The sequence below is a fragment of the Fundulus heteroclitus genome, chromosome 19 (genome assembly GCF_011125445.2).
Source record: "Fundulus heteroclitus isolate FHET01 chromosome 19, MU-UCD_Fhet_4.1, whole genome shotgun sequence".
Taxonomy (NCBI): Eukaryota; Metazoa; Chordata; class Actinopteri; order Cyprinodontiformes; family Fundulidae; genus Fundulus; species Fundulus heteroclitus.
In genome coordinates, this window is record NC_046379.1 from 18,633,487 (window position 1) to 18,646,629 (window position 13,143).

A 13,143-nucleotide genomic window follows, 5' to 3' on the forward strand; every position below is an offset into this window, starting at 1 on the left:
TTAGTTGGATGATCCAAGTAGAGATGCACAGAGAAATTAGCCAGTGACCCAAAGCAGCTGATATCTAGCTCGATTGTACACACTAAAGGCTCTACTTGGTGTAGATTCTATTACTTTTAGCACAGAGCTGAAATAGTGAACATCATTAGAGGGAAGTTGCTCTATTTCATCCTTTTGTTGTTTATGAAAAACTATGAATTTTAGTAATGTTGACAGCCTTTGGAAATATCAGAGTTAAGATGCTGAACTATCAAGGGAATCCACAAAGAAACTGGTATTTTAGCTATTTGAGCCATGGGAACTGTTCTAATGGCTAATATAAAATAAAATTGTTTGGTTCAGCAACAATAAACTTGTCTCTGTTATAAAACGTTTTACAGTGAATGTGGGGCTAACATATACAAGATGTATAATTCCATATACTTTGAGTCATAGCTTTGATGTCTTCCCTATGAATCTATTTTTATGACTATGAAAGTCATAAAAATAAGGAAAAGCCATTGAATGACAAAGGTGAGTTCAAACTTTTGACTGGTAGTGTATCTTGGATAAATAGTTAATTGAAAGAGACATTGAAAGTAGCATTAATCTGCATCGGCAGGTCAAACCTTTTAAAAAGAACAAAGACTGAACATTTGGCCGAAAAGTTTGCTGGTGAATCATGACGTTTGACAATTTTCTGCTCTCTTGAATAGTCTGTCTTGTATTAATTAACATTATCTTCCTTTCAATTTAGGTACATTTATGTTTATCATTGACGCCATTTCTAAATTCATGAATGCTTGCAATCCCCTGCATGTTTTTTCTGCAGATAGAGTCCATCCACAGTTAGGGTCCCACACCTGAGCAGCGTCATCGTTTTTGTTTTGCACTGGTGTGAGACTTAAACTGGAGTAGACAGAATTGGTAGCAGACTGGGATTCTCCCTATTCTGCGTAAGTTATACAAGTGATTACCTGACATCTTAACCATCAATCATGTTCAATAGATCCAGAGAGAGCAAAGAGTTTATCAACAGATTAGCAGACAGAGATAGGACTTTCTGGTTAATGTCAGAAGAGGCCTTTGCAGGACACTTAGTTTGGTGCACAAAGTCTATTTCTTTTAACAGGAGAAATGCAAATGCTGATTTTTAGATCAGTGGTGGAGCAACTCTGCTTAACATGTTTCATTAAAATGCATAAGCTTCTTTGCTCTTTGGAAAACTGCAACCTCCCCACCTACACATACAGAAACCACACTATACGACGGGGGTCATCTGAAAAATGTTAATTATGGACATGGTCATGAATGTAGGAGGCAGGTCAAAGCAATGTGGCAGAAGGTTGGGAAGATATGGCAGCTTTATCATCAATGAACAGATAGTCTGTTCCCACACACACTGACAAACAGAGAAACGGGAACTGGATAAGTGATGGTAACACCAGCAGCTCATCCTGCTGCAGTGCAATCCATGTTAGATCATTCCTAACAACAGCAGAATCATAAATAAACTCCTCTGGTAAGTGACCCCTGTATCTGGAGATGGTGGGCGGGTTTAGGGTATTTTCCATAATAATACCAGAGCAGGCCGACTGATATTCTGAGATGGAAATTGAGAATAACCATACTATCTAATAACGCCTCACAGGATTATATTAAAGCACCACGATAAATATTAACAAGAGGACATTTAACATGTGTAACATTTGACACCTAGATGTGCTTAAGGCAAGGCACGTTTATTCATACAGCACTTTTTAGTAACGAGACGATTCAAAGTGCTTAAATTGTTTTAGCTGTGCATCTTTACTTAGCAAACAATAAATACATGCAGAGGAGACATTGTTTTTTTTTTTTTTACTTTCCCTCCAGTTTCCTTGATTTAGTATCAGTATGAGAAAGCAAGAAGTAGTAATGTAAAACAGTGTCATTTTATGTTATAGGGAGGGATTCTGCATTTAAACAAGTTAGTTTTATAAATGGGGACTGCCATTAACATTGTAAGGACAATTATGAAAAGTCAGACTAAGATGTTCTGAGGATTTCTTGTGCTGTAAAACCAGTTTATTTTTCCTCGAAAGATAATGTGAGTCTAAGTTGACTTCCTCTTTTGACATCTCTTCAACAGAGCACACAACAGATGCTGTGTACAAGAAATAAGCATTAATTTTCATGCACACCAGGTGCAAGTTGTCATCACACAATAGGATTCATGCTGGGCTTACAGCACATGGTTACATCAGTTGCTCTGTCCCTCTAGAAATTAGTCAAATCTTTTATCTTGGAGAAATCTTACCACCGAGCAGTTTTGACTGACAGTTGATGAACTCGGGTTTGCGGGCTGAGCAGTAGCGTTGGCAGGTGTGATGAAGAATTTGGATGAAGGTGCACTTCTCTCCCGCGGAGCTAGCCACCCACTGGTCCAGACCGTTGTCGAACATCAGGTCAAATTCCGGACAATCCTTTGTGTAAACAATTAAACGGTTATAGGTATGAGGTTAGAATGGGCAGCTGTGTAAAATACAAATAAACAAAACTTACTAAAAACAAGTAAAAACCAGCCATTCAGGCTGTGTAAACTTAGCAAAAGTTGTACATCAAATTAGAATTTATTTATCGATATTGAAAGTACAATATTTGTTGGAGGCCTTGTAACAACGTACTTTGTTGGAGTCAATGCCATTAACCTGTCGTAGCTGGTCAATAGTCCATTGAGACCTTTTGGTAAAGGCAGATGATCCTTGGAACTGCTTCACTTTAGTGAGGGATACATGGGACGGTTTCTTGTTTGTCACTGTGGAGACAAAAAGGAAAAAAAGATAATCCAAAATCAAATAAAAAAAAATACATCACCGCCACACCTCAAACAAAATCCAAGGATTTTATCCTAAAAAAAGTATGTAAATCTACCCTTAAAGTTGATAAAACAACATAGTAGAGATTCCATCATTTTGCCTTGATGGAAAAATCTGGGACAAAAACTAAGTACACCCTTAAAAGCCTAGATATGTAAAAGACCAATAATTCAAAATGGTAAATGGCTTGTACTTGTATAGCGCTTTAATTAGTCTTGACGGCCTCCAAAGCGCTTCACACTACAGTTTTAGTCATTCACCCATTCACACCCTGACGGTGGTGAGGTATGTTAGTAGCCACAGCTGCCCTGGGGCAGACTGACAGAGGCGAGGCTGCCGTACACTGGCAGCCACCGGGTCCCCTGACCACCGCCAGCAGGCAATGCAGGTGAAGTGTCTTGCCCAAGGACACAACGACAGAGACAGTCAGAGCGGGGGATCGAACCGGCAACCTGCCAATTGCAGGACAACTCCCTAACCTCTGCGCCACCGTTGAAAAAGGGTGTAATTTCTTTTTACTATCCAGAACAATTCAAGTCAGTTTATATACAGATTAATAAAGCTTCTTGCATATATACATCAAGCAGAGCACTATGGCAAAAGCAGTAAGGCTCCACTTGTGAAAGTAAAATCTGTTGGGCTCCTTTTGGCATGAAGACAATGATTCTTATTGCCACATTGACAGACAGGGTATACAATAAAGTTAAACTAAATAAAATATCCGTTAGGCAGCTGTCACACCATTCCTCTATCTTGGGCTTAACCTGGGAAAAAAGGAGGAATTCTGTCAAAGATGGAGGCCCTGTTACATCTTTAAAGGTACAGTGTTGCGTCTGATGCACTCCTGCCCCAAATACTGCATGAGTAACTGGGCTCAGTGGTGTAGAGGTCATGCTGTATCACTTTTAGTTTTAAGCACCCAGCATATTCTGAGTCTGACTAGTATAAGACGAGATAAAATGTTGTTATAGTTGGGCCATTTCTCTGATTTTTCTGTTAAGGTTGTGTTGATTCTGTAACACTGAGCTACATTTGCTGTTTTTATGATGTGTCGGGTTTTTTACGTCAAATGACTGGTGGCAGCTTGGCTTCTCTGGTGATCAAATTGTGTGTTTTACAGCTTTAAAAAAAAAAAAAAAAAAAAAAAAGCCATGCAGGGGAGTTATTTATACTCTTGTATCAAATTGTGTCTTATAACTCTGGTAAGAAGAAAATAGATTACACTTTGTTATGATATATTTTTCTGGGATGAACCCGGACACAGCACGCACACACAGAGTCAGTTCTTATGAGTGAGTTTTATTGAATAGTTTGGAAGATGGAGGATGAGACCAGAGTCTTTCAACGGACGGAGGTGAAGGGTGTAGAAGCTGGCTGGCAGGAGGAGTGTGGAGAGACTGACCGGGAGGAACTCTGGAGCCGAGCACTGGAGAGCAGGACATCTGAGCCGAGCAGAGGCGAGCAGAGCATCGGAGCCGAGCCGTGGCGAGCAGAACGTCAGAGCCGAGCAGTGGCGAGCAGATCATCAGAGCCGAGCAGAGGCGAGCAGAGCATCTGAGCCGAGCAGAACATCAGAGCCGAGCAGAGGCGAGCAGAACGTCAGAGCCGAGCAGTGGCGAGCAGATCATCAGAGCCGAGCAGAGGCGAGCAGAGCATCTGAGCCGAGCAGAGCATCAGAGCCGAGCAGAGGCGAGCAGAACGTCAGAGCCGAGCAGATCATCAGAGGCGAGCAGAACGTCAGAGCCGAGCAGTGGCGAGCAGAGCATCAGAGCTGAGCAGAGGCGAGCAGAACCTCAGAGCCGAGTAGTGGAGCACAGGATGTCCGAGCCGAAGTGGAGGGCTGAACGTCCGAGCCGAGCGGTGGAGGTCTGAACGTCTGAGCCGAGCGGTGGAGGTCTGAGCGTCTGAGCCGAACGGTGGAGGTCTGAACGTCTGAGCTGAATACTGGAGGAAACAAAACTGTCGGAAAGTCTATGGGCTGACTGAAACAAGACCAGGTGAACGGAGTCTTCAGGCTGACGGGTACAAACGGAGCTGACAAGAAAAACTGGCAGGGACTGAGCGGGAGTGAACGCTATGGACCGGCGACGGGAACCGAAAGAGGTGAGTCTGATAAAGCAGTGGGAACAGGTGGAAGCAGTTGTGGGTTAATTGCAGCCTGCCAGGTGAAACTGATCAGGCTGCGCAGGAACAAGAGAGAGAGAGAGAGGCTCAGCATGCAGCCAATAAGCTGCATCCTGACAGTACCCCCCCCCCAAGGCCGGACACCGGACGGCCCAGAATCCCCACGCCGGGCGGGTGGAGGGGGCCCAGGAAGGCGGGCAAGAGTCGAAACCGAACACTGAGGGACCAAAGAGCCTGCAAACACAAAAGGGGCCAGAGAATACGGGGAACCAAGGAGCTAGAGAACAGCGGGGAACCAAGGAACTAGAGAACAGCGGGGAATCAAGGAGCCAAAGAACACGGGGGAACCAAGGAGCTAGAGAACACTGATGTGCCAAAGCACAATCAGGGGACGGCACATCAGGGAAAGACACGAACGCTTGACTGCGCCGGGGAAAAAGCGAGAGTACTTGACAGCGCTGGGGAAAGAGCGAGCGCAACACAGCGCCAAAGGGAAGGAACGGGCGCAACACAGCGCCAAAGGGAAGGAACGGGCGCAACACAGCGCCAAAGGGAAGGAACGGGCGCAACACAACGCCAAAAGGGAAGGATCGGGCGTATGGAAACGCCAAAAAGGGAAGGATCGGGCGTATGGAAACGCCAAAAGGGAAGGAACGGGCGTATGGAAACGCCAAGGGGAAGGAACGGGCGTATGGAAACGCCAAGGGCAAGGAACGGGCGTGTGGAAACGCCAAGGAGAAACAACGCCGAAGCGTGAGAGGAGCGCAGGGGCCCAAGGGGCGAGATCGCCGGGGCGTGAGGGAAACGCCGAGGCGAAACGGACGCATGACAGCGTCACGGGGAAAATATAGGCGTACGAAAACGCCAAGAGGGAAGAACGGACGTACTTAACGCCAAAGGAAAAGAACGGGCGTACAAAACGCCAAGGGGAAAGAACGGGCGTACTTAACGCCAAAGGGAAGGAACGGGCGTACTTAACGCCAAAGGGAAGGAACGGGCGTACTTAACGCCAAAGGGAAGGAACGGGCGTACTTAACGCCAAAGGGAAGGAACGGGCGTACTTAACGCCAAAGGGAAGGAACGGGCGTACTTAACGCCAAAGGGAAGGAACGAGCGTACTTAACGCCAAAGGGAAGGAACGGGCGTACTTAACGCCAAGGGAAGGAACGGGCGTACTTAACGCCAAGGGGAAAGAACGGGCGTACTTAACGCCAAGGGGAAGGAACGGGCGTACTTAACGCCAAAGGGAAGGAACGGGCGTACTTAACGCCAAAGGGAAGGAACGGGCGTACTTAACGCCAAAGGGAAGGAACGGGCGTACTTAACGCCAAAGGGAAGGAACGGGCGTACTTAACGCCAAAGGGAAGGAACGGGCGTACTTAACGCCAAAGGGAAGGATAAGCGTACGACAACGCCAGAGGGAAGAACAAGTGTACGACAACGCCAGAGGGAAGAACAGGCGTACGACAACGCCAGAGGGAAGAACAGGCGTACGACAACGCCAGAGGGAAGAACAGGCGTACGACAACGCCAGAGGGAAGAACAGGCGTACGACAACGCCAGAGGGAAGAACAAGCGTACGACAACGCCAGAGGGAAGAATAAGCGTACGACAACGCAAGAGGGAAGAACAAGCGTACGACAACGCCAGAGGGAAGAACAAGCGTACGACAACGCCAGAGGGAAGAACAAGCGTACGACAACGCCAGAGGGAAGAACAAGCGTACGACAATGCCAGAGGGAAGAACAAGCGTACGACAACGCCAGAGGGAAGAACAAGCGTACGACAACGCCAGAGGAAAGAACAAGCGTACGACAACGCCAGAGGGAAGAACAGGCGTACGAAAACACCAAGGCTCAACAACTCCTGCTGGAACACGACTGGTGTACAGAAACGCCAGGGGAAAACCCGCCGGGGCGTGAGGGAAACACCGGGGCTTGGGGAAGAGAACGCCGGGGCGCCAGGAAGAAGAATGCCGGGGCGCAAGGGAAACAGGTATATCTAAAACACCAGGGAACAAGAACGGAGGACGTACTAACACGCCGAGGAACCGAGAAAAGAGGGCGTCCTAACACGCCGGGGAACCACGAATCAGAGGGCGTCCTAACACGCCGGGAAACCGAGAATCAGAGGGCGTCCTAACACGCTGGGGAACCGAGAATCAGAGGGCGTCCTAACACGCCGGGGAACACTAAATCTAAACGCCAGGAAAACAAGACCTAAACACCAGGGAACTAGAGGGTGAGCTAGGCAGCAACAGGCCAAGCGCGCCAGAGGGCACAGACAGCGACTTAAGCACCGGAGGGCTCTGGCGGCGACCTGCGTGCGCTGGGCAGCGACAGGTTGGCGCACCAGAGGGCTCAGCCGGCGACATAGGGGCGCCGGAGGGCTCTGGCAGCGCCTAAACAAGGGAACAACAACAAGAGGGTGAGCTAGGCAGTAACAGGCCAGGCGCGCCAGAGGGCACAGACAGCGACTTAAGCACCGGAGGGCTCTGGCGGCGACCTGCGTGCACTGGGTAGCGACAGGCTGGCGCACCAGAGGGCTCAGCCGACGACATAGGAGCGCCGGAGGGCTCTGGCGGCAACCTGCATGCGCAGGGCAGCGACAGTCTGGCGCACCAGTGGGCTCAGCCGGCGACATGGGTGCGCCGGAGGGCTCTGGCGGCGACCTGCATGCGCCTAAACAAGGGAACAACACAGATACACTAGGACAAGACAGAACAAAACAACTACTGAAGGGAACTAAACTAACCCAAACCGAGCAAAACATACAACGAAAACAGGAGAAGGGTGTAGGGACCTAGAAAGCGCAGGGACTTTTAAGAGCGCTGGACTCCATCCAACGCAGGACCCCATACAGCGCAGGAACCCAGACACCTAAATACTAAAGGGGGAAAAATAAAGACAAACAAAACTAAAAGAAAAAACAAATACAGAACAAGACTAGAACTACAGGGCTAGGACAGAAACTACAAAGGCTAGACTGGAATTACAGGGGCTAGACAGGGACTACAGGGTCAAGACAGGGACTACAGGGTCAAGACAGGGACTACAGAGCTAACGAAACTACAGGGCTGAAACCGGATCTACAAACAAGACTGACAACTAGGAAAGGAACCAAACGCTAAAGCAAAACTATGAAACGAAACAGAACAGGGAGATGAGGGCAAGTACGACTAAACTAATGAAAAACTAGATAACTAGAGCTAGAAATCTGTACAGAAAGCAAACAAGAAGTCTAAAGTAAAAAAAAACTGGAACTCAAAAACAAAACTCAGAAGACTAAGGCGAACCTAGAACACTAAATCAGGGCTATGGCTAAAACAAGAAGACAGAGAACAAAAACCCGAACTAGCTGACTAAGAAAACCAAAAACTAGACTACTAAAAAAAAAACCCGAATGACTAGAATAAACCTGGGACACAAAAACCCGGACAAAAACAAAATAAAACACAATACTCAAAAGCAACATAAATCTAAAAAAAAATCCTAAGTAAAGCAAAAACTAAGGTTGAGCCAAAACAAAGAACAGAAGGCGGAAATAATTCTTCTAAAACAATAAAAAATATACAAAAAGACTAGAAACTAAAGCAGATCTAGAACACAACACCAAAAAATAACTCCAAACAAAAACCAGAAGGCGCTGGGCAGCAAAGTCTGAATATGCTGGGCAGAAGCAAAAGTTAGCGCTGGGCAGCGACGGCGAGGAGCGCCGTCCTTAATGCTGAGCAGCGGGGAAGGCGGACCAGGAAAACAGAGTCAGAGGCGGGGCGTCGCAACTCTGCGACCCAGGCGAGACGAGACAGAAACGTGGCGTCGCAACTTGCGACCCAGGCGAGACGAGACAGAAACGTGGCGTCGCAACTTGCGACCCAGGCGAGACGAGACAGAAACGTGGCGTCGCAACCTTGCGACCCAGGCGAGACGAACCGGAGGCGAGGCAGATCCTACCAGCTTCTACACCAGGCTCTGTGCATGCTCGGGTTCATCCCTTGGCCGGTCCATAATGTTATGATATATTTTTCTGGGATGAACCCGGACACAGCACGCACACACAGAGTCAGTTCTTATGAGTGAGTTTTATTGAATAGTTTGGAAGATGGAGGATGAGACCAGAGTCTTTCAACGGACGGAGGTGAAGGGTGTAGAAGCTGGCTGGCAGGAGGAGTGTGGAGAGACTGACCGGGAGGAACTCTGGAGCCGAGCACTGGAGAGCAGGACATCTGAGCCGAGCAGAGGCGAGCAGAGCATCGGAGCCGAGCCGTGGCGAGCAGAACGTCAGAGCCGAGCAGTGGCGAGCAGATCATCAGAGCCGAGCAGAGGCGAGCAGAGCATCTGAGCCGAGCAGAACATCAGAGCCGAGCAGAGGCGAGCAGAACGTCAGAGCCGAGCAGTGGCGAGCAGATCATCAGAGCCGAGCAGAGGCGAGCAGAGCATCTGAGCCGAGCAGAGCATCAGAGCCGAGCAGAGGCGAGCAGAACGTCAGAGCCGAGCAGATCATCAGAGGCGAGCAGAACGTCAGAGCCGAGCAGTGGCGAGCAGAGCATCAGAGCTGAGCAGAGGCGAGCAGAACCTCAGAGCCGAGTAGTGGAGCACAGGATGTCCGAGCCGAAGTGGAGGGCTGAACGTCCGAGCCGAGCGGTGGAGGTCTGAACGTCTGAGCCGAGCGGTGGAGGTCTGAGCGTCTGAGCCGAACGGTGGAGGTCTGAACGTCTGAGCTGAATACTGGAGGAAACAAAACTGTCGGAAAGTCTATGGGCTGACTGAAACAAGACCAGGTGAACGGAGTCTTCAGGCTGACGGGTACAAACGGAGCTGACAAGAAAAACTGGCAGGGACTGAGCGGGAGTGAACGCTATGGACCGGCGACGGGAACCGAAAGAGGTGAGTCTGATAAAGCAGTGGGAACAGGTGGAAGCAGTTGTGGGTTAATTGCAGCCTGCCAGGTGAAACTGATCAGGCTGCGCAGGAACAAGAGAGAGAGAGAGAGGCTCAGCATGCAGCCAATAAGCTGCATCCTGACACACTTCTTCATTCTGTTGTGTAGTTCAAAATTCCAAAACCTAGAAAGTATTTTTCTACAATTCAATAAAAGGAAGACAACTAATCAGGACAAAGACAGCAAGAAATACAGATAGAGAACAAAGGAAACAAAAATAATCAAAAAGAGCAGCATAGGTTGAGTCACCCTGATGATAGAATGGCTGACATAAAAAAAACAACTACACTGCATTAACACACATAAGAAAACCAACATTGCAGTGGGTTTAAGAGGAGCACTAATAGACTAGATTTATTGCCTGATAGAACCACATGTCGGCATTGGATCGTGAGACATTTTGTTTGGTTCAGTATCAATTAATCATGCATTTGAGAATACTCTCACCTTTTCTTAAAGCTGTGGACATTAAAGCTTTTCAACCTTTTTTATAACAGCAACTTGCTTGTTCAAAGTACGCATCTTCAGTAATTTCCCTTCTGGGATTATTAAAGTATATCTGATTCTGATCTTGTTTTTTTTAGCAACAACTAAAAAAAGCTTTCTGACTTTTAGATATAAGTTTAAAAAAGCGTTAGAACCTGAACTTTGTAAATTTATATTAAATAAGTCATGCTGGCTGCAGCAATAACAGAGATCAACGCTGAACATTTCCCTTTGAGCTAGCAACAATAACACAATTTATTAGTCAGATCTTTGTGCTGTATCCTTGAAAGACGCTTTGAGTCAAAGCTGATGAATTTCTTTGATTTCATCCTTTGACTTTGACTATACTTCAACAGAGCACAAATATTTCACAGCTTGCTTTATAATCAGGAGACAGAATATTAACTCTGTTCTCAAGCCACATACAGTGTTTTGACAAATTTTCACACGCCCATAGTTTAATGGATCTCAAGACATGTTTATTTTGACAGCGCTCTACTTAACTGAATAGAAAATAATTTTGTTATGACCAAAGTAATGAACTGGTTGCTTTACTTTGGTATACCGATTGTGAAGATTTAACACCGTCTTTGAACAGCACCACCATCATTAGGTCTTTCAGTCAGATCTTTCTGCAACAAGTCCCGTTTGTCTTTTCTTGGTACAATTGCACCATTATGTTGCACTTCTCTACCCAGACCCGGAACAGAACACGTGCCACTGCTTCATCTCAGACAGAGGATATGGGTTAGTCTGTTTTATCTATTCTTTACTCAATAAGTCGAAGAAACATAACCGACAGCTGTTCAATATCATACATACTTGCTGTAGTTCAGACTCAATTCGCTCAGGGTGCACTGCACCCATTTCTGGGAATGTTTTACAAGGGAGGGTCTGAACATTACTCCTACGGCGCAAAAGATGTTTGGTTATCTTCACAGTATCCATTTTGACAGCTGAGGCTAATGCTTGAGGTGCAGTGGGTGGAAAGAAAGAACCATAGAAATATACAGAGACAGAATTACAGAAGCAAGCACTCATCTTCCTCAATCAAACAGGTGCAATGAGGACAACAATAAGTTAGCCTTGTGAGAGTGACACAAGGTGAGAAGATTTTACAAAGAGGATGACAGCTTGGTCCAATTGACCACCATGTTGAAGAAAAGAAGACTAACCACTGTCTAACAATCTGCCACTGGAATAATAGTAATATGTCTCCAAACAACTAAAATAGTGCTAATAATAATAATAATAATAGACAGGCTATGCAAAAGCTTCCAAAAAATTGATTAAACAGAAATGATGCTTATACAGGTTTTGTTTCATAAGTGCCAGACCTATGGCTGAAGTTTCCCAAGTAAAACTTGTAAACAAGTAATTATTTAAGTATATCATCAGGGGCCTCCCCTTCACATGAAGCAGGGGGTTTTAAGTTATCTGCAAACAGAAAACTCGCTTTAGGGAGAAACAAGCTAACTAGAGGTACAAAATAAATACCTACAATGACTAATATTCTACTTCTCTCCTGATTTTCTTTTCATGATAAGATGTAAAAGAACATTTAGATGCTCCATCAAACACAAATGCTGCTTTAAAAATAACATTTACCTATCGACAAACAATCCATTTCAGCACACCACTTCTGTTAAATAAAGTAGTGCAACAAGACCTCTGAAGCATACACAACAACAACTGATATCATGACTTATTCTCTAATCAATTCGGCTAATAATTATCTGGCCTTGTTGTAAGTGGTGGTGGGGGTGGAGGAGGGGCGTACAGCATTAACATTTAATTTCCAGGAAGTAGAATAAAATGCCATTCTGAAAGGATGGCATCCTGGCAAAAGTAATTCAACCCATCCTAATTGAGTTGAATAATACAATTAACATCTTTGATACCATTGCGCACACTAGGGCTGCACGATAATAGGAAAAGTTGTGATATGCGACGATGTCAGTAAATGTTGCAACAACGATATAGCTTGTTATAAATACAGAAGAACTTCAAGTGTTAATGTCTTTCTGCAGTAGGATCATAGCAAAAAATAGATAGATAATGAGTTCTCTATTAAGCTTCTAAAAACAATAGCATTCATCATTTCCATCTCATATCTTAAACACAAGGTTTTAATGAAAAGGTTGCTTATGTCCGACTTGTGATGTTTTGGCAATGAAACAATTTAGCTGTGGTTTTATCAACCTTACCTCCTCTTTACCTTTTCAAACTTTTTAGGTTGCATTAAACAACACATGCCACCAAACATATTAGGGCCACTAAGAGCCTAAATGGAGGTTGCTAAAATAACTAACACTTATTGAACTCCAGGCAATTTTTTGCGATATAGATATTGTAATCCTTGAATCCTTTCTTCTAGTTCTGGTCTACTCTGCACACCCAGAACCAGAACCAAACACGGAGAGGCAGCCTTTAGCTTCTATGCTCCACAAATCTGGAACAAACTTCCAGAAAACTGCAAAACAGCTCAAACACTAAGTTCCTTTAAATCAAGACTGAAAACCCACCTGTTTAGAGTTGCTTTCGACCCATAATAACAGGAGCATTGACCAACATATTTGATGTGTGTTAATGTTTTTACCTGATACAATTTATTGTTTGTTACTGGTCTCACAACCAGTGTCTGTTTTTATGTGTAACTGATGTTTTCATGATGTAAAACACTGAACCACAGTTCAAAGGCTAGGTAGAAAACAGTCTGACAGCAGCTTATCCACTGGGAAGTGTTTTGCGCTTT

General features: G+C 45.7%; 1 protein-coding gene across 3 annotated transcripts in view; it reads right to left on the minus strand.

The window, feature by feature from the left end:
* Positions 1-13,143, minus strand: part of stxbp6 (syntaxin binding protein 6 (amisyn)) — an 85,915-nt gene that overhangs the window by 13,582 nt on the left and 59,190 nt on the right. For all 3 annotated transcript variants that reach the window (XM_012861562.3, XM_012861561.3, XM_036150596.1), the window contains exons 3-4: positions 2,646-2,776; positions 2,279-2,444 (exon numbers count right to left, since the gene is read on the minus strand). In XM_012861562.3, the coding sequence (XP_012717016.1) occupies positions 2,279-2,444; positions 2,646-2,776 (297 nt within the window). The remainder of the gene's footprint in view (positions 1-2,278; positions 2,445-2,645; positions 2,777-13,143) is intronic.